The 23,523-nt window shown below is 35.4% G+C and overlaps 1 protein-coding gene across 2 annotated transcripts in view; it reads left to right on the forward strand.

Moving 5' to 3' along the window:
- The first annotated feature begins 341 nt into the window (after positions 1-341).
- The window catches only part of lhx2b (LIM homeobox 2b), a 45,031-nt gene continuing 21,849 nt past the window's right edge, over positions 342-23,523 (forward strand). Inside the window, exons 1-4 of one of the 2 annotated variants that reach the window (XM_062025694.1) lie at positions 342-999; positions 2,281-2,483; positions 6,447-6,820; positions 12,275-12,480. In XM_062025694.1, the coding sequence (XP_061881678.1) occupies positions 817-999; positions 2,281-2,483; positions 6,447-6,820; positions 12,275-12,480 (966 nt within the window). In that variant the 5' untranslated portion in view covers positions 342-816. The remainder of the gene's footprint in view (positions 1,000-2,280; positions 2,484-6,446; positions 6,821-12,274; positions 12,481-23,523) is intronic. The other variant, XM_062025695.1, reaches the window with a different exon arrangement.

Here is a 23,523-nt window from a genome sequence, read left to right on the forward strand (position 1 = left end):
TTTTACTATTAAGGTATTTTTAACTAATTTATTTGGTTATCATGTTAAATAAAAACACTTTTTATTTTTAGTACCTCGGTGAAATCTGCCTGATGCTGATACGCGTCATCTGAGTCTTATAAAGTCAGCCCAAACCTTGTCAGTGCGCGCCTGTTTGTGTGTGTGCGTGTATTAGTAGTAGTTCTAAGACAGGAATCCCGGAGCGTTTCCTCCAAGCAGCCGCGGGGGCAGTTTGAGCGGCGGCGGCCCGCAGCCAATGAGCGTCGCCTGTGCGTCGTGACGCAGCAGGCCGCGCTTGATAAGGCGCGTCGCGTCCTGCAAAGCAAAAGACGTAAAGGTGACTCCTCCTCTTCTGTTCCACTCACATGTGTGCAGCCTCGTTGGCAGGAGACTGCAAGAAGGAGAGAGAAACTCTCCAATTACACCTTTTTTTTTGGTGAAAATAATAACAATATTAATAATAATAACCTGTCACGTTCATGCAAGCGGTGACTTCACACCGCGGACTGTTGACCGGAAGGAAGTGCTTCACTTTGGGCTCGTTTGGCTGCAGAATATAACTTTGCATTTTTTTGTTTTTGTTTTGTTAATCACTTTTTGGCGAGGAGGTGCAGGAGCAACACTTTTATTGGGAGGAAAAAATTAATAGCAATACATGCTGTTAATTGAGAGTACTACTTCCTATTAAGAAGAATGAATTTGGGATAAAATCACCTTTTTTTGGATTTTTAACTTCAATAAAAAGGAGGAGGAAGGGAAAGGGAAAAAAAGCCTGGACATTATTTTTTATTTTTTTAAAGATTTTTTTTATCTCTGATGGACATCTTGGCTTATAGATCGGAAGAGAACAGTTACAATATCCTCCCATCGGCGGCAACCATGCTCTTCCACGGCCTGCCCGGAGGGGACGTGCACGGCGTAATGGAGGAGGTGGACCGGAGGGGGAAGAGCGAGTCGGTGACCATCAGCTCCGCCATCGACATGGGGGACACGGAGACGGTAAGGAACCGGGAAACATTCGCGGACACGGTGGCCTTCATGCAAACGTAGGATCGGTTGCGTTTCCACGCAATTATTCATCAAAAAAGTGATCAAATATATTTTGTGTTTTCTTAAAAAAAATATATTTGTAAAATTAGTTTATTTTACATTAAATTGATAGTATTTTGTTCTATGTTTTTAATTACATTTTTAAAAAAATAGATAGTACTTATGTGCTTTTTATCTAATAACATATGCACAGGGGACTTATGCTGAGTTCAATCAAACATTAATAAAAATAAAAATTACATTCAAAATGTCCTTTTTAACTAATACAATATTTACTAGGGACTTAATTATGATACATTCAATCAAAAATTAACTAACATGAACATTACATTTAAAAAAAAGAATAGTATGTATGTGCTTTTTCAACGAACACAATGTGTAGTGGGGACCTTATAATGGTGAGTTTAAACAAGTATTAACCAAAATAAAAATTGCATCTAAAAAAAATTGAAGATTACGTATCGGCTTTTTTAACAAATAACATATCGACTGGGGATGTATTATGCTGAGTTCAGTAAAATATCCAGTAAAGTGAAAAAGGAATGTTATGTATGTTTTTTTTAATTAATATAGCATGTACCAGGGACTTTATTATGATGACTTTAGTAAAATATTAAGTACAATAAAAATCACATCTAAAAAAATGTATGGGCTTTTTTAACGAATAAAATATGTACCAGGGACTTTATTATTCTGAGTTCAGTAAAATAATAAGTAAAATAAAAATTACATCTAAGAAAATAAATAGTGTTTATGTGCTTTTTTGAAACTAAGAAAATATGTATTTATCTTTTTAGGTAAAATATATTTGTTTCGTTAAATTACTCTTTTTTTTAATACTTCTTCAATGCTCAAAGCACAATTGTACTGCTAAAGAGAGTCAAATAAAAAAAATTAAAAAAAATACATTCCTGTAAATTTGGTATGTTGCAATAATATTGCAAGACTATTTTATTTTAATAACTCTATTCTTTAAATTAATGTCAACGCTAGAATTAAATGCACAACGAATACCTTTTTTAATATAGCTGCTTGTTTTGTTTTTATCAGTTTTTATTCGTTACTCTGTTACATTTTTTAACCATTGTTTTTGTAGGTGTTTTTGGGGGGAAAAAATCAGAGTAAAGGTTAATTCTAATATCATTTGTGGTCAAGTTTATAGAAAGGGCGACGTTTGCCAACTATGTGTGTGTGTGGGTGTGTGTGTGTGCGTGTGCGTGCGTCCCGCAGGCCGTGCCATGCATGACCACGGAGCGGGTGGCCCTGTGCGCCGGCTGCGGCAGGAAGATCTCGGACAGGTACTACCTGCTGGCAGTGGACAAGCAATGGCACATGCGCTGTTTGAAGTGCTGCGAGTGCAAACTCAACCTGGAGTCCGAGCTCACCTGCTTCAGCAAGGACGGAAGTATTTACTGCAAGGAGGACTACTACAGGTATAGGATCAGGGGCTCCCAAAGTTCACCCAAGTGTTTGTATGTATGTGTATATATATATATATATATATATATATATATATATATATATATATATATATATATATATATATATATATATATATATATATATATATATATATATATATATATATATATATATATATATATATATATATATATATATATATATATATATATATATATATATATATATTTACATGTATTATAAAGACACACACACACACACACACACATTATATATATATATATATATATATATATATATATATATATATATATATATATATATATATATATATATATATATATATATATATATATATATATATATATTTACATGTATTATAAAGACACACACACACACACACACACATTATATATATATATATATATATATATATATATATATATATATATATATATATATATATATATATATATATATATATATATATATATATATATATATACTGTACATATATATATATATATATATATATATATATATATATATATATATATATATATATATATATATATATATATATATATATATATATATATATATATATATATATATATATATATATATATATAATAATGTGTGTGTGTGTGTGTGTCTTTATAATATAATATACTATAGCAAACTTTGAATATAGTAAATTTTAATTCAACATAGTAGACTTAAACTATAACTTAGTGTATTTCATCTATAACATGGTTGATTTATACTATAAAACATTGGACTTTAACGTTATTATAGTGGATTTAAATCGCTCTATCCAACTGGCAGCCCACGGCAAAGCTCTTTATTTGGCCCACCAAATAAGTTGGATGAAACCACATTATTTATGTAAACACACAATTGTGGTTATACTTGTGTGATGTTTATTTTATGTTTACATTTTTTTAGTCCTGAAAAACCTAATCAAAGGAAGACGTGTATAGAAATAAAACTAAGGAAGGCAAATAATTCAAAAGTAGGAACATCAAAACTCAACAAAACTTCTAGGGCTTCTGTTTCTTCATGCTGTTAACTATCTGTTTAGCTGCACATGCTGGAAACGAGTAGCCAGGGCAGAATAATGGATTTGTTGACAGTGCAGTGTGAAAGCCGATGTGTTGACTTTTGGAATTAAGTAAACCCTGTCTCGAAGGAATAAAACCTGCGGAGGCACTTTCTGACGAAACATCCACATTTCGATGTCATCTATATTATGGCTTACAACGCAGGTAGGACAACACGCTCGTTTTTCTTTTGAAGGATTGTCCAGCCGAATTACTTGTACAGAAATATAAATATAACAATAACAAAATTGTCATGATATCATCAGCCCCTGAGCTCTTGCACTCTTGAAACTGTGGCCCTCTTTATTATGTAGTTGAATAGCCCTGAATTAAATCATAATATAGTCATCCTAAATATTAATATGGTTGACTTAAACTATTATATAGTGCAGGGGCGTTCTAAACCTTGTTGACCTCAGGGCCTACTTGTCCACTCCAGCGTGGTCTAGGGCCCACTCCAATATTAGCACTGAATCAACAATCTTACTCTAATTTTGATGGTATTCAATAATTATATTTAACTTATTACAGTTTCTGACCTTCTGAAATGATATGAATAACATGATGAGAAATACATGTACATCAAATAAATAAACCTAATTATTAATAAATAATAATAAACTAAACTGTAGTCTAATTCAAGTGCAACTAAAAATACAGCTTCACCACTTGGTCATATTTTTTGCGCTTGAGAAACCCCTTGTCTGTCCTCCTCTAAGTGGTGGAAGAGCATATTATAACTGAGTACCCATAAACTGAATTTTTTTTTGCCGGCCCTTTAGTTAAGAAACAGATATAGTGGACTTAAACCTTACATAGTGGATTTCAACTATAATGCAGTGGACTTTACTACTTATAATACAGTTCTTAACTTAAAAGGGTTCATTTGGGCTGTTAATGAAAATCATATAATGACAAAATATTATTAACCAATACAACCCTTTGAATGCATTAAAATGTGCACTTTTTACAATCATTTATTGACATAGAAAACATTTAGCAGTGTGTCATGTGACAGTCAAGTGACCGGATATGACTTCCTCAAACTAGCAGTGTGTCAAGTAAGCTAGCTCTATAGTTTCACAAAAACTTAGTTTTTTTCCGCCATCAAAGCTCATTTTGAGACAACATAACACTCGTAGTGCTTTAGTATGGTGTCGGATACTACACTTAGATCATTCTTACTGTATTTCTTCATTTGTTCCTTAGAATACGAGCAAGATGAAAATGTTGCTAACAAATAGCCGTTAGCCAGAAGGGACACTTTTTGTCACCATAGCAAAAAATGTGACAAAGACATTCAAATACATGAAACTTGTTTGATGATTTTCAAATAATATATGCTTATTTTTCTATTCCAAGTACAAATGTGGGACTAATCAAAAAAAGTGTATTATTATTATAAAAAAATACAGAAAAAAAGAATTCTATTTTGTAAGTACAAATGGATTTTAATGAATTGAGCACACTATTTTATTAATATTGCTAACCCATAAGAACCCTTTACGACATGGGGGTCCAAAGTGTGGCCCGCAGCTTGGGTTGTTTGTCGAAATAACATTTTTAAAAAATGTACGAAAAAAAGATTATAAAGACAGAAAAAATGCAGAAGTGTTTGTAGTTATAACTAATAATATGCTTGTTGATCTATAACAGTAAGCTCAGACAAATTATGTATTTCAATGTATTTTAAAAGATATGTCAGTTTTTAGCATTTTTGTATTTATCTTTTTTTTTTTTTTACAAAATACAATACGAAAAATGTGCCCTGCTTTTTCAGAAATGCGACCCCTGGTGAAAAAAAAGTTGAGACATACTGCTTTAAAATGACCTAAACTGGGCCCTTTATGCAACTTGAACTCATTAGATGATGAATAAGAAACATTTAGGGGTGTGTCATGTGACAGTCACATGACCGGATACGACTTCCTCAAACTGGCAGCGTGTTTGGTAAACTAGCTAGTTTTCAAAAAGTTTTTATATATATATATATATATATATATATATATATATATATATATATATATATATATATATATATATATATATATATACATATACATATATATATATATATATATATATATATATATATATATATATATATATATATATATATATATATATATATATATATATATATATATATATATATATGTTCTATTCCAAGTACAGTTGTGTAACTAAGCACAAAAAGTGAGATATGTTTATTATTATTAGAACAAAATACATTAACAAATACATTTGTTATCACAGTTGGGTTTGTATGGGTTATATGAACCCATAAAAAGCATTTAAAAGATCTAAACGGGCCCTTTGTGCAACTTAAACTCATCAAGTGTATTATAGGAACCATTTAGGAGTGTATCATGTGACAGTCACGTGACCGGATATGACTTCCTCGGCCTGTTTGGTAAGCTAGCTCGTTTGTCAGAAACTAGTTTTTGTTATTTTTGGGTATTAAAGCTAATTTCAAATAATAATATAGTGCTTTAATAAGGTGCAACGTGTTGAAATTCGATCGTTTTTACAGTATTTCTATGGTGGAATCATAAAATACAAGCGATAAAATAGCAGTTCAAACTGCTGTGTATGGGATGCCACAGGGGACATTTTTGTCACAATAACAAAAACAAAACAAAAAAACGCGACTCAGACACTCATTAAATGTCACGGTTTCGATCATTTTAAAGGAATACTACTCAAAAGTAGTTAAGCACAAAAAAGTGAGATGTTTCAAATGTAGGCCTATTAAATATATATTAAATATATATATATTTAAAAAGAAACTGCCGTTGTTGTCGTAAAGTTAGTGTTTCTGAGTGCTGCGTTCAGAGTCCATCCGCTAATGGAGTCGTGTGTTGTCCGCAGAAGATTTTCGGTGCAGAGATGCGCTCGGTGCCACCTGGGCATCTCGGCCTCGGAGATGGTGATGCGGGCCCGAGACCTGGTCTACCACCTGAACTGCTTCACCTGCTCCACATGCAGCAAGATGCTGACCACCGGGGACCACTTTGGCATGAAGGACAGTCTGGTGTACTGCCGGCTGCACTTTGAGACTCTCGTCCAGGGGGACTACCAGGCGCACTTTAACCACACGGACGTGCAGGCCCCGCACAAAGGTTTGGGCCCGGCCAACACTCTCGGACTATCCTACTTTAACGGCGTGGGGACGGTACAGAAAGGCCGGCCCAGGAAGCGGAAGAGTCCCGGGCCCGGGTCGGAGCTGGCGGCTTACAACGCAGGTAGGACGACACGCTCCTTTTTCTTTTGAACGATTGTCCAGCCGAATTAATTGTGCAGAAATATAAATACAACAATATTAGTTATGATATCATGAAAAATAGTTCATAAGTTATGTGATACCGCTGATTTTATTTTCCTTTCGATACCGTGTAAAAAAAAGGGCTGGTATCGCTGATACCGATCCAATACCAATACGTGTAAATAGGCCCAATGTGTCTGCTAAAATGTAATCAGTTGTCTATTTCAAATAGTAACATCTCATAGCATACACAATACAAGACAAGTTATTTATTTCAAACTCTTAATGTTGAGGCAGTGGCGTGGAAAAAACATTAAAATTGTGCTAATACAACAGAGGACACGATTAAGCAAAATACTACAAAATTATGTTTAAAACCATATAAAAAGGAAATAAGTAAAATAATAATTACTAAGAACTACCAAAATAAAAAGTAAACTACAATTACAAAACATGCAACTTTGACACATTGCCTCATCTACAAGTTTAGTTATTTTTTTTTTTTTTACACTGTTCATGTTTTCTCTAAGTATCAAACGTATTTTTATTTGAGAATCAGTATTACAGCTAAACATCTGGTATCGGCGGTATCGATATCTCAGTATCGATCCGCACGTCACTAGGGTTCATACATTTATAAAAGTGAACACCGTCCAAAGTATTTTGTAAACATAAAGCTACAACTCACTATTATCAATGAGATGTACAGACTATTAAAATATGATTTTTACCATATAACACAAAAGCTACATAATAACTTCTCAGATAGTAAATGTTGCTCCATGGATAGCAGTTCGGAAACTCAGCTTTATTACAGCATAGATTTAAAAAATAAGATAAATTAATGACTGGAATTCTTTAATCCGTTTCTAAACAACTAAACAAAATAAAAAAACTTAAAAACTGGGTCATCACATGTGAAAAATATTGACATGCATCATCACACAACCAGATTGCTGGATGAGTTGTGTCAAATGTGTGCATACATGATGGCAGGCTGTATGTTTTAGAGATATGTCACATGATGTGAATAAGTTGAAGTGAATATCGCACACGTAACAGAATGATGCAGTAAATGTGCTTTAGTGTGGAAGGTGTAACATGTTCTCTTTAGGCTTGACACAAAACTTTTTTTTTTTTAAATGTTCCTTCCGCCGTTTGCTTTTCACCATTTTTCCACTTGTCAGGAGACATAAACCTCTGCAGACCCCGACACTCCCAACCCCCCACTTAGATACTGCAAGAGCGGGCAGGGACTACAATAACTTTCCTACAGTGCTGGGGCAAGTTAGTTATTTCCTTGTTATATTTTTGTTTGCTATAAATGACTCCATGCAATGTAATTTTACCATTTTGAATACGTTACACAAACATATTAACTTGACCGCATGAGTTAATGCACAAGTGCTTAAAGTGGTAAAATATATAAAATTCATAAAAATACAATAGGAGGAAATACATGTAAAATGTTTTATATGTAAATATGAAACAAAATAAGCAATATATCAGATATCCAAAAGTATTTTACAATGTGCCCTTGATGACAGATTCTAGAAATACATTTACAAAAACAAAAATAACAACAATGGCAAACTAAACATTTGTTTTATTAAATGAACATATCTTGGCACATAAGATTGGGTTTGGCCTTTTCTTTTTCCCCCTAAATGTAAAATATCAAAATCCTTGAATTTTTCAGCATGTTTGGACCTAAGGTACAAAAAAAACAGCATACAGTTTTCGAAAAGCTATGGTTTTCATCAACTGTAAGCCATAATTATCCAAATGATATCTAAAGAAGGCTTGAAATATCTTGCCATATGTCTGTCATATATTAGTTTTGAAATCTAATTGTTGGAATCAACAAACATTGCACCACATTCTATGTTTTTTCTATTTCACCTGTATATATTGAAAAGGAACTTAAATGCTGATTTTTTTATAATAATCAAAATGAGTATTTGGTAAAAAACAAAAAAAGAAAAGCATAATGTAGCATTAATTCAGAGCAGGTGTGTCCTAAGTGTGGCCTGGGGGCCATTTGCGGCTTGCAGACACAAGTTTTGTTGACCCGCAGCATATTGTCGGGAAAAGAAAATTAAAGTGTAAGACAAAAGTGCAAAAAATCGTATTGTAATTAGAAAAAGCTTACATTTTTCAATTAATAGTAATGTACAAAGTCACATATGACACAATATTTTGTCTTTACATATATATATATATCTGTTTTTAGAATTTTTAGAAAAATAAATAAATACCAAAATGGCCCCCACACACTTGATTTTTCAGTATGCGGCCTTTGGTGGAAAACGTTTGGACACCCCTGATCCAAAATATTAGATGCATTTCAAATAAAAAAATTAAAATTACAAAGTTAAGTTAGTCAGATACAGATGGAGGAAGTAGCTGGGGAGAGGGAAGTCTAGGCTTCCCTGCTTAGGCTGCTGCCCCCGTGACCCGACTTCGAATAAGCGGAAAAAGATGAATGGATGAAAGTTAGTCAGTTAGTTAATCAAAAAATAAAATAAAGTCATACTAACTTCGGAATTAATTAATTTGAAAAGTTAACAATAGTAAAAACGCTGTTAAAAGTGTAACTGAATATTAATATTTTGGAAAAGACAGAATTATTGACACACTAGGTTTTGCAGTTACACAATCGTATTATTATTATTAAAATAGCTAAGAGTGTTAAAAAAAAATCAATATATAATGAGAAAAAGCTGAAATGTTCTAACTAATAATGATTAATAATATACTTAGTCACCTATAATACAAAGCTTACACAAATAATGTGTATTCAAATATTAATAATGTCTGTTTTTAGCCTTTTTATTTTTCCCAAAATAAAAAATCACAATCAAAATGGCCTCCGCACACTTGGACTTTTCACTATGCCGCCTTTGTTTACAAAAGTTTGATAAGTCCTGCTAATAAAAATGAAAATAAGTGTAGCTCGCCCTCTTCTGTCCAAAAGCGGTAACAACATCAACCCACACCTGGGCAGCAGATCATACCAGTGGGGGTTATTGGCGTGTGCACGTACCGGAAGTTTTAAATCCGGTTGCTGTGGCAGGGATGACACCAGGAAACAATGCCCAGACTGCGTCTTGCTCAAATGTTGCAGCTTGTTTTTGTTTTTGTTTTTTCTTTGAAGAAAAGCAGCATTTGTTGTGGCCTGTATGCACTCATTAGGAGACGTGTTGTTCTGATGCTTTTCACTTGCTACTCTTCATTCGCAGCGTTATCTTATTCAATACCAAGCGTTATGCACGCACCAACACTTTGGTAATTGCCAAGAAATTTTGCAGACTGGCACACACGTGTGTGTGTGTGTGTGTGAGTGTGTGTGTGTGTGTGTGTGTGTGTATGTGTGTGTGTGTGTGTGTGCGCACTGAGGCTTGGCCAGCACCTCCTGGTAAAATCTCCGTACAAAATAATATAAACAGGGGATGTATAATGGTTTTTGTTTCTTCACATGTACACAAACACAGTATGTTTTTTTGCTTACATGCTCAGAAAATTGATGCATAAATGCTTTTGTGCTTTGGTTAAGGGTGGGCGATATGGCTGCAAACTGTATCATCGGTCAATATTGATCATTATTGGTATTTTTTATGATTTATCGAAAATAAAGACCAAGAGAAAAATAATCTAACTTTCCTCTGATTATAATCCCTCAGCTATCAAGGTGGAAAGGAAATGTCGACACCAGCACTCAAACAATGTAGACAAAATAGTAAAATCACATTGAAGACTTAACAATAAGCTCTTAAAATGAAGGTGCAAAAATAAGGAATATGTAAGAAATGCTTCATAAAGTGTAAGAAAATTGTGCAAAGTGTGAAAATGTAAACTATTTTCTGCAGGTTTAGTGCCAGGCAGTTACATCTGTGCTCTAAAGGGTGAATGTGGCTAAGGTGGTGTGGTATTAGCGGTCTTGCCTTGGATAATTTCCAGACCACTTCACAACATCCGCTTTCTTAGGACAAAGATGAAAAATATGTATTTAAAGTTTTATTTTCTTATTGTTATAGATTGCTTGTTTATCTCGATTAAAAATTGATATTGTTTTATCACCCAGCCCTAACAAGGGGCTTCGCTAGGAATTGTGGACCGCTTAAAAAAAACCCACCACAAACAATCCTATTTTGGGAAGGACTATTGGAATTGTCACAACTTCCCCCCGCCCCCTTATATGGCCAAAAAATGCATATTAAAAAAAAAAAAAGTGTATATTAACAACGTGATTTCCATCATTTGCAATGCAAATGTTAGCAAGAATGGCACGATTCACGTGTACCCTACAATAGATTTTTTTTGTGTCCAGTCTAGGGCAAAGCGATAAACAATATCAATATATATTGTGATACACGAAATTGATATCAATAAAAATTCCTTCGATAAAGCAGTCGATATTTTTTTTTTCTTCTCTGAAAGTTGTGAAGCAAGGTTCGTTGCATGAACAAAGGCACTCGCTCTCTGGTAACCGAGCAACGCATGAAGTGATCCCTGATCAGTGGGAGTGACACGCTAACAGCCAATCAGGAACCAGTATCAACTATCACGTTTGGTTGATTCTATGCATGGCGTCAGAAGAGAAAGTCAAAATGAAGAAATTGTGGATAAATGAGGAAAAGTCACCTCGACAGTGTGGCACTTTTTTAGCATTTTTTTCAAAGAGACCGTAGTCAGACCAATGTGTACCACCTTAGCCGTGCTCACCTGTTTTCTTTTCAACCTTCGTCCGTTCCGTATTCGGGTGCACAAAAACAACATGTAGGAACTAAAGTGCAGGACTGTAAAATATAACAGACTTTAAAATTATAGTAATTTGGTCTAATAATATTTAAATAATTACTGCATAACATTAATTCCTTTCCATTGTTAAATAGGAATGTCAGGGCAAATGATCAGGGCAAAATAATGTTACACAGCCGTAACTTCCTGTCAGTAAACCTCCAGAAAATAGTTCTGCTCAGGTTTATCTGTTTACATTTTCACATTTTGCACTATTTTCGTACACTTTATAAAGCATTTCTTATACAGTCCTTCATTTTAAGAGCTTATTGTTAAGTGTTGAATGTGATTTTGAATATTTTGTTTACATCGAATGTTTCCCATGTTTGTGTTGACATTTTATTTCTGCCTTGATAGCTGACATTTCAAATAAAATAGATTTTCTCCTGCTCTTTATTTCCCATATCAATCGAACAATATAAAACACTGATATCGTGATACAGTTTCCAGCCATATCGCCCGGCCTTAGTCCAGACTTTCCTAAAATAGCAAGGATGCTAACATGAGAATTGTTCCGCTGTGTGGGAAGCCAGAAGATGCTCGCAAACGGAATCCAAAGGAGGATGATTAATGATGGTATCTGAGTTCCCGCTGTGTAATCATCTCTCTCCTCTTGTTCCCTGCTGACTCGCAGCGCTGAGCTGCAATGAGAATGACAGCGAGTCCATGGACCGGGACTCGCAGTACAGCTCCAGTCAGAAGACCAAGCGCATGCGTACGTCCTTCAAGCACCACCAGCTCAGGACCATGAAGTCCTACTTCGCCATCAACCACAACCCAGACGCCAAGGACCTCAAGCAGCTGGCCCAGAAGACTGGGCTCACCAAGCGGGTCTTACAGGTGAGCCACCACCCTCACCCACTCTCATATCCAAATAAATACCAACGCTGCCCGGGAAAACACAGCAGTGGGTAAATTATGCATTTTCTATTCGACTTTGTATAAGCGTGTTAGCCCAGTTGAAAAGTAGAAAACAAGTGAACCATGGATCTGGTCTTTGCTTCAAATCGACTCCCCTTTCCCTGCTCAAACTGCAGATTCCACTAAACTGCCGCCTAATTCGCTGAGCTTGTGGCTTTCACTGACTCAACGAGGACTCACGTTTGTCTGACTCACAGGTTGACGAAGGCTCGAGTTCCGCTGACTCTCAGGTGCTCAACAAAGAATCTGGTTTCACTGACTCACAGGTTGACAAAGACTGATTTTTGGGTTTGAAAATGACTTGAGTTTCAGTGACTCACAGGTTGATAGAGGTTGATAGAGACTCGAGTTTCGCTGACTCACAGGTTGACGAAGACTCAAGTTTCACTGACTGACGGGTTGATTAAAAACTTACGTTTCACTGACTCCCAGGTTGACAAAGACTTAGTTTCACTGACTGACAGGTTGGGAAAGACTTGAGTTTCACTGACTCATAGGTTGACTTAGACTAAAGTTTCACTGACTCCCAGGTTGACGAATAATTTAGTTTCACCGACTGACGGGTTGATTAGAAACTTAAGTTTCACTGACTCCCAAGTTAAAAAAGACATCTTGAGTTGATTAGAAACTTGAGTTTCACTGACTCAGGTTAGTGAAGACTCAAGTTTCACTGACTCAGGTTAGTGAAGACTCAAGTTTCACTGACTCACAGTTTGATGAAGACTTGAGTTACACTGACTCATAGGTTGACTAAGACTAAAGTTTCACTGACTCCCAGGTTGACAAAGACTTAGTTTCACTGACTGACAGGTTGGGAAAGACTTGAGTTTCACTGACTCAGGTTAGTGAAGACTCAAGTTTCACTGACTCCCAGGTTGACAAAGACTTAGTTTCACTGACTGACAGGTTGGAAAAGACTTTAGTTTCACTGACTCAGGTTAGTGAAGACTCAAGTTTCACTGACTCAAAGTTTGATGAAGACTTGAGTTACACTGACTCATAGGTTGACTAAGACTAAAGTTTCACTGACTCACAGGTTGACGAATAATTTAGTTTAATTGACTCTCAGGTTGACAAAGACTTAGTTTCACTAACTGACGGGGTGATGAAGACTTAAGTTTTACTGACTCCCAGGTTAACAAAGACTTAAGTTTCACTGACTTACTTGTTGGTGAACACTCAAGTTTTACTGACTGACGGGTTTGACAAAGACTCCAGTTTTACTGACTTACTGTACAGGTTGATGAAGACTCTAGTTTGACTGACTGACGGGATGATTAAAAACTCAAGTTTTACTGACTAAGGTTAATGAAGACTCAAGTTTCACTGACTCACCGGTTGACGATGACTCAAATTTCACTGACTCAGGTTAACGAAGACTCGTGTTTCACTGACCGACTGTGACTCAACAAAGACTTGAGTCTCGAGGGGGGATCTGCCATGCACGTACAAGATTCTGCGCATGCATGCTTTTTCCGACTCGGGTTCACTTAAGTACCTGATTGACTTCAGCGAATAACTCCTAAGAAGTCGAGTCAGTAAAAGTTCACTTCTCATCAGTACTGATGGCAACATCAGGTCCAATTAACATTGGTAAAACAATAAAAAAACAAAAAGTCACTATTCTGCACAAAAGAGACGTCGGCTCGACCCTGGCGGTGATTACGTCCCAAAAACAAAACATCCAAGAAGAAAATCAAGAGTTTATTTGTGCATCCACGCTCGAATTTGACCACGGCAGCCGCGGAGAGTGCCGCGACCGCCCTTGTCACTTGCCGTAATGCCCTAAAAAATTGACCAGTATTGACGGCAAGAACATGCAATGACCGCTCTTCACTTTTGACTTATTAATGGACAATTGTAACAATTGTATAAATTGATAAAAACACCCCGGGATTACTTTTTTTCTTACATTTTCAATTGTTTAAGACATCGCATAATTAACGTTAATCGGTATAAACAACGTGGGCACAGCCATTTCGGGCGTAAAGGGACACTATGCCAATTTTATGTTTATGACTATATTTATATATATATATATATATATATATATATATATATATATATATATATATATATATATATATATATATATATATATATATATATATATATGTATATGTGTGTGTTTATATAGATGTATATGTGTGTGTGTATATATATATATATATATATATATATATATATATATATATATATATATATATATATATATATACATATATATATATATATATATATACATATATATATATATATATATATATATATATACATATATATATATATATATATATATATATATATATATATATATATATATATATATATATATATATATATATATATATATATATATATATATATATATATATATATATATATATATATATATATATATATATATATATGTAGGCCAGTTTTTTCAAAAGGCATGGCTTTTATTTACAAAAAAAAAAAGTATGGCCACTCAGTCAACATTGACAACAACATGACAAAATATTCTGTAACAATGTAAACATTTCAAACTTGTAACATTTAAAAAAATTAAAAGTATCTTATTTGCTTTTTAATGTGCAAATATAAAAGTAAACATCCAGCGCAAATCTTAATATTCTGCAATAGTATAAGCATTTCAAAAGTAAAAGTATTGCTTATTTTGCTTTAAAATGTGCAAAAATAAAGATAAACACCCCAATAAGTTTTTCAACTTGTTTAAATCGAGGTCCACGTTAATCAAGAGCTGGACGAAGTGGCTGGGGAGAGGGAAGTCTGGGCTTCCCTGCTTAGGCTGCTGCCCCCGCAACCTGACCTCAGATAAGCGGAAGAAGATGGATGGATGGAAGTTGTTGCTCAGATTAAATAAAATGACAAAACTTTTCTTCTACATATAAAAAGTGCAACATTAAACAGTTTCAAGTCAACTCAGCCTCAGATTAATCTCCCCCCCCCCCCCCCCCCCCCCCCAGCCTGCCTAATTTGGTGGGAGCTGTTTGCTCGTCTTTCTTTGTTGAAGCGATGTTTACTTGGGGGTGGTGACGCTTCAAATGGGTTAGCATGTTTGACGTGTTGGCAGAAGCATGCCTTACCGCTGCTGAACAATGTCGGCAAACCTCCGTCCTCCGCACCGCGCAGCCATAGTGTTCCCAAACGGGAGATCTTAACGAGGCAGGAGGGTCTTCCAGCTCTGGCTTTTTATTTGTTGTAGTAGCCCGGTCGTTGCTAACATGCCGTGTGTTGTGCCTCTGTGTGCATTGTTTACACAACGTGCGCTACGCTACTTAATATGTCCGTGTGGAAACTCGTTCGGTACACCTCCGAACCGAACCGAAGCCCCTGTACCATTGTGCTGCTATGACAGGCCATTTCCGCTCGACACAGTGTGCATACAACAACATTATTAGGCTGTTTATTGAAATACTCCCACACTTTTGACGACTTTTGGCGTGCTTGTTGCCCCTCGCTCGCACCGCTCTTCTGCTTTGCGCTCCGCTATGACGGTAGTGTGACGTAATAGGCCATTTCCGCTCGACACAGTGTGCATACAACAACATTATTAGGCCGTTTATTGAAATACTCCCACACTTTTGGCGTGCTTTTTTCCCCTCGCTCGCACCGCTCTTCTGCTTTGCGCTCCGCCATAACGGTAGTGTGACGTAAATATGCGACGCGTCGACGCACAAAAACGGCGTCGACGTATTTACGTAATCGATGACGTCGACTGCGTCGACGCGTCGTTTCAGCCTTAATATATATATGTGTATATATATATATGTATATATATATATATATATATACATATATATATATATATATATATATATATATATATATATATATATGTGTATATATATATATATGTATATATATATATATATATATATATATATATATATATATATATATATATATATATATATATATATATATATATATATATATATATATATGTATATGTAGTGGATTGTCCGAAGCTTAAGCAGGCAACAAAAGTAGTTTAGTACAACAAATTTATGTACCCATTATCAGAAGTGCAGGTTGAATTAAGTTGGCCGTGCAGACAGACCACATGTTACTCCGGAGCAAACAAGACACACACAAGCCAAAATCACTCTCGAGTTCCGGTCTTCTGCCATTTTTTATATGTCTCTCGTGCGTCATTGTTTGTTATCTAATGCGTCAATGTCTTTTGGTTATCCCTATCTGTTCCATAACAACTCGAATCCTTTAGACAGTCAACACATTCTGTAGACAGGTTGGCACGACTTAATATTCACTTTTGTCCCACTGGCACAGAATAGAAGAGAAATTAAATGAGCGTACATTCTTATTAGACATGCAATATAGGTCAAAGGTCAGAAATTCTACTACATACCCGCCTTCCAGGGTCTTAAGACCCTGGACCAAAACAATTTCTGATGTAGACCACTAATCTCTACCACAGATAGAGGCAAAAACCTCAATGTTTTTATACGAGGCAAACATTCCGTCTATGACCCTCCTTCAGAGCGATCGCTGTTACCAGCCTGCAGTAAAACCATCTCACAGAACACAATTAGTCGCCTACCCTTTGATTTAGTAAAGGAATAACAAATATTTTGATCATGAACATCATTGAACATAAATAGATGAATGTATATGGATGTCAGGTCGGTCGGTATACTACAATTACCTTGAAATAAATGTTTAAGGAAAATGTGATTTTAATTTCAACATACTCAAATTGATCTACTTTTAATGTTTTCCCTTTCATAAATCATAATTCCTACCCCCTTTGTCACTCGATCTGTCTTTTCTGTAATCTTGTCCCCCGGGACATTAATTAGAACGAAAGTTGTTGTGGGTTTTAACCATGTCTCTGGTAGACAAGGTAAGATTAGAGTCTGACAGTAACTGCTGTATTTGTTCAGTATGTTTCCTGTGGTAGAAAGTTTAATAATGCGGACACGTTTGTTACTGAATACTTTCTACAGACTTCTGTCTCTCTGCGACTTTGTGTATGTAATAAGCAACTATAAATATTTGATATGCTTAAATTTTATTTTAGCTCAGCTGTTGTGTAGCTGCTAGCTCCTTGTAGCCTACAGCAGGAATGTCCAAATTGCAACCAATAGCTTTGTTTTTAACAGACAACCGAAATAATTGAAAATGTGGTATTAGCGTATCGGTTCAATCAGCGGCAGCTACGCCCTGTTTTATCATTTGACCTACATTTTTGGTTTCGTAGGCAGGACAGAGAGCAAAGGAACAATGTGGGTCATTAGTTGTCCATCTTATACCATTCTAATTGTTGTAAGGATAGTTCACATGAGCGGCCATACCTAGAGTCCCACCATATATAAGAGTCAAAAGGCTCCTATTATGAGTCGTCTAATTGGTGATCATACACTTTGGCGGTTTGGGTGGCAGGACACACGGACGCACCTCCGTCAGCCAGTGCTAGGACAGTTGGAGCAGTCCCCGTCTTCCACTCCTTCCTGGGAGGCGTCCCCAGTAGTTGTCAGCTGATGTCGTGCTGTCAGGCAACATCAGGAAGTTCCTTCTGTGCGGTTTTGAATTGTCAGGGCACAGTTCGTAAGCAGGTCATTACAAGGTGTGTGCAGGTTGACCACAAAGGAATGCTTCAAAGATTGTGTTGAACATTGTCCGTTGACACTTATGTCCAGGAGGGGTCTGTTTGTATCCTGCTGTTCGTCCTGCTGTCACACCTGTATTTTTTGTGAGCATGTTCTGGCTACAACTTTGGAGCTTGTCTTGTTCAGAGAAGCTGGCAGTCCCCCGGCTGCACATCCTTTCCACCCTCACTTGACCTAGCACAACCGTGGCTACCACCCAAGTCCGTCTGAATGGTTTTACGTTTTGTTGAGGTTTTTTCCTCCAGAATTTGGAACTCAAAACATGTACACCCATCGTTTTCATATCCTCTCGGTTAGTTCAATTTTGCATATCACGTTTTAAAATTACAGTCTTAACTATCCCATTAATTGCTAATCAATAACCTTAATTCAAAGATTATACGTACTACTTCATGTGTATTTAAGTACCCTTTTAATTCACTTAAAGATTATCTATAAGTTAATTTAAACTATCATTTGTCTATCAGTAGGCGCGAGCAAGCTGTCATGCTTGCACTCTGACCTCCCGCTGTGCGTGATATTCTCCAAAACAAAAGAATGTTTTTATTCACGTTTCTCCTTATCTTTCAGCTAAATCTTTTAATCTTTTAACGTCCGCACTGTGTTTATTTTTATTGTCTGCATTTTAATTTTGCTTTTATTTTCTTTCATTTCACTTTGTTGCATGAAAAACGCCACACAAACAAAGCTGCATATCCTTGCCTTGCCTGTCTCCGACTGGTTATCCAACCTAGTCACAACAAACACACAAGGCCATGCTCTAAGCGCCAGCCCTAATCACACTTCTCCTCTTTTTAACACTTTACATATCGGCTCTTATTCTATTAATGTAGGCTGTTATTTGTAATTATTATTCAACACTATTCACAGCAAACAGTTGTAAAGTTATAGTTATTCGCATTATACTCTCAAAATCTATAGCTAACTGAAAGCTGTTGAGATTTGGTTTGCCTCCTTCATCTCAGTGGCCTAGTGGTTAGAGTGTCCGCTCTGAGATCGGCAGGTCGCAAGTATAAAACCCCGGCCGAGTCATACCAAAGACTACAAAACATTTTGGGAGCCAAATCACCAAAAACGATTCCCGGGCGCGGCACCGCTGCTGCCCACTGCTCCCCCCACCTCCCAGGGGCGATCACGGGGATGGGCCAAATGCAGAGGACAAATTCCACCACACCCAGTGTGTGTGCGACAATCACCGGCACCCCAACTTTGACTCTAACTTTATTCTGTCATGCCATTATCCTCTTCTAGCTCAACATCCAGAAGTATGGTGTACTGCAATGTCTAAATAAAAATATAAATTACTCCAAACTAAAATGTCAGACTGCACTTTAAAGTTACCTGACTTAAACTTACTTTTATTAAATTGATTTCCAAACTAACCACCACCACAGCAGACATCTTCCTCAATCCTATCCCAATACTCCCGTAAATTAAGAGTGTTTCACAATAGTGGTTAAGTAGTTATTTTAAGTAATAGATCTCAATATGTAGAAATTAATAAGACTAAATCTTTACCAGAAAGAGTAACTTGACAGAGTATATGAACTAACTTCTTGAGAATAATAATTGATCATAAATATGTTGGAAGCCACATATTGAACATATTAAAGAAAAATATCCAGATCCATTGCTATTCGGTATAAAGTAAAACACATGCTGAATAAGAAATGTCTGCATATGTTATGTCATTCATTTATTTTTCCATATGTAATATTGTTTTGAAGTTTGGGGAAATGTTTATAGAAGAAATATAGACCCAATACTTAAACTTAAAAGGCTCATTTCAATATTACACAAAGCATTATTGTTATGATCATACCAATCTATTTTTTATAAGTCATAATGTGTTAAACGTTCAGATAATTTAATTTTAAAACAATGGCAATCATTTTTCCGAGTAAAGAACAACAGCCTTCCAGTTTGTATTCTTAGCTTGTTTACATTATGAGGAGAAAACTATCATTTACGGGGGATATTGATTTTTGAAATAGGTCAAGTAAAATAAAATAAAAACGCAAATGTATTTCAGTTTTAGGAGTTAAATGATGTACCATCCTCAGTGATGAGCTGAACACATGTAGTTTTTTGTTATGGTTTTGGAGACCCTTGAAAGGTAAAGTTTTTTGAACATTATAAAATATAGTAACAATTACTTTCATCTTTTAACGTTGATGTTCCAGGTAATTTAATGTTCAGTAAATGTATATCATAGGCCAATATAAGCTTTGGCTTGCGCCTATTCTTTTTTTTCGGTCATTCTTTTTCTTTTTTGTTCTGTGTGTAAATGTGTATGATTGTTAATATGTCTAATTTACTGTTAAACTGCTCACACAAATTGGTTGATGGTTGATTATATGACCAAAATAAACTTATTTAATCTATTCATTCATTATCTATCGCACTCATAGTTTTATTCCATTTTGCATGTAATTATTCCTATTGATTTCTTCCCCTTTCACTCAAACAACTAAACAAACAAACAATTGAACAAACTTGCAGCTAACCACAATCAACAGCATACCATTTACGAATACCTTCATTTGTCACTTTCTCATCTTTTCTTCACTTTCGTTTTCCTTTACAAACAACATCCTGTATCCATCTCTTCCTTACACTTCACACAATGTTTCTATTTTCTGTTCTCCTAGAAACCATTCACATAACGTAAGGTTATAAACATCCTTTTCCCATATTTTCTCAAACCATCCTCTTCACCCTCAATCTGTTTTTTCACCTGCTCTCTCTTCCTCTCTCTCTCACTTTCTGTCCTTCTCTCACAATACAACCACAATAATCCAAAATAATCAGTCTTATAAAATAATTTTAGCTTTAGATATGATTTAAGGCAGTGGTTTTCAACCTTTTTTCCCAGTAAAATAAAAAAAAAAAAACAGCATAATGTCATCATTTTCTGATTTATTAAATTGTATAACAGTGCACCATATTGCTCATTTGTTGTGGTCTTACTTGACTTATTTGGTCAAAAAAATATAAGAATAACTAAAACGTTTTAAAAATTAAACAAATGATTAAATTATAATAAAGATTTCTATACATATAATCAATCATCAACCTTCTTTGGATATTGCAATAGAGATCCATCTGGGCTCGTGAACTTAATTCTAAATATTTATTTTGTTGAAGAATTATTCTTCTATAATTATATTTATAAAGGATTTTGAATTGTCGCTATTTTAAAATATTTAAAATCTCAGGTACCCCTTGGCATACCTTCAAGTACCCCCCTTTTTTGTCCGTACCCTCCTTTGAGAACTACTGGTTTAGCCTATAAAAAATCCTTTGTCTCATACATCATTAGACTGTACAACTCCTCTTTGGGGGGGCTAGGATGACAGGGAATGCAAAACAATAACAGTGCAATACTTTTTTATCTCATGGTCGTTAATGCCTAGTTTCTCTTATTGTACTGTTCTATTTTTATTTTCCTTGTAATATTTTTCTATTTTGTTTCCATTTATACCCTTATTAGTTACTGTTTACTTTTTACTTCTTCTTCCTGAGGGAACTCTCCTGAAGGAATCAATAACGTGTTATCTGTCTATCTATCTATCTATTACTAACCCGAGCACAATTCATGACGTCATGCTCATCTTGCAGACAGTTATTTCCATTTAGTTTTATTCTCTACATGTAATTCTACATGCACCAATGTCACATAGAAATTTGCTTTCTTTGTTATTTATTTACATTATTATTTCTGGTTTACTTGCTGTCTGTTTACTTAAGTTCTCATATTTTGGTCTGTCTTCCTTCTGATTAGAATTTGTTTAACGCTTCTCTACGTTTTGTTTTGACAATGGCGCTGAGTGTTGGCGGCGCTTATCTGTACTTCTTCAGACTCTATGTTTCACAGTTTGCACAGATGCCCTTAGATGTATTAGAATATAAACTTTTATTTTATTGTGTGTTTATTCCTAAAAAAATTAAAATGTCAATGTATAATCAATTTATCTGTATCAAATTTAAATTCAATATTATTAATTTATTTGTTGTATAACTATTAATTCAAAGTTACAATGTGTCCTAATCTGTGTTTGTCTCAACTTCCACACAGGAACTGGATGGATCAGATAAGCAACAAGGCTGTTCAATACAATATATTACACACATAATTAATGACTAATGAATTTAACAATGCTTCAGTGTCCCAGTCCAAATGTATGTATTGATATTTAAATGTTTATTTATTCATACACAGTATATTTTATTTTTCCTATTATCAAAACCAACCTGTCAGCCTTCTCTTCAGATTTGAGTACAGCTGTCCACTATATATATTTATATATTTTTTATTTATTTATTTATTTATTTTTGTATTCTTTAAACCTAGCTCAATGCTAAACTAATCCAATGCTATGCTAACTCAATGCTAACCTAGCTTAATGCTATCCTAGCTCAATGCTATCCTAACATTGTCACACCTCTTCGGCACACGCCTCACGCAGCTGTCACTCACACAGCCTCGTCACACGCACACACTCTTATCTCAAAATGTCTCCCAGCTGAGACTCCTTTTTATTTATTTATTTATTTATTTTTTTTATATGCGTCACACAGTCACTCACACAGAGAATTTACCAGCGAGCAAGAGCCTTTTTTCCCGTACTCAAAACCTCAGTGTGTAAAACAACTGTAATATCGCACAGTCACAATCACCAGTATAGTTTAAAACAATCTCAAATGACTGGAATTCGCTCGCAGCGCCAAAGAGGGGGAGCTTCCCTGCTTAGGCTGCTGCCCCCGCGATCCAACCTCAGAGAGCGGAATAAGATAATTACATGGATAGATCATTCACTCATATGTTTTCTGTACATAAACTTTGTCTACTTTCTCACACGCACACACATTTTAGACAATTTCCCAACTTTTACAGATAGCAGGGCTGTGAGAAAAAGCGTGAAGGGAGGTTGCGAGAGGGGGGGGGGGATGGAAGGGGGAGACATATAAAAAATGAGGGGGGAGGTGAGTTTTTTCAGAGGGGAATTAAAACAGATACGAAACCAGGTGCTACACAAATGTTATTACAATACGCAGATATATATATATAAATTTAAAAAACACACATTTTTATCCCACAAACCACACCCCCCCTGGTCCGGACCAATATAAACAACTAATGCACGCGTGCTTTTGTGGAATCGGCCGTCTCATATCACAAAAACCAGGTTCCATCATTGCTCATAAAACGGCGATTAACCCGTTTCATTGGAGCAACACCTGCGTTATCCCTGCCCAACACGGAAAAACCTGGCCTATCGCCCAGTAGGACCACTGGAAATCACCCAGCAATCCTACAGACTCG

This window comes from Entelurus aequoreus, linkage group LG17, assembly GCF_033978785.1.
Source record: "Entelurus aequoreus isolate RoL-2023_Sb linkage group LG17, RoL_Eaeq_v1.1, whole genome shotgun sequence".
NCBI classification, from domain to species: domain Eukaryota; kingdom Metazoa; phylum Chordata; class Actinopteri; order Syngnathiformes; family Syngnathidae; genus Entelurus; species Entelurus aequoreus.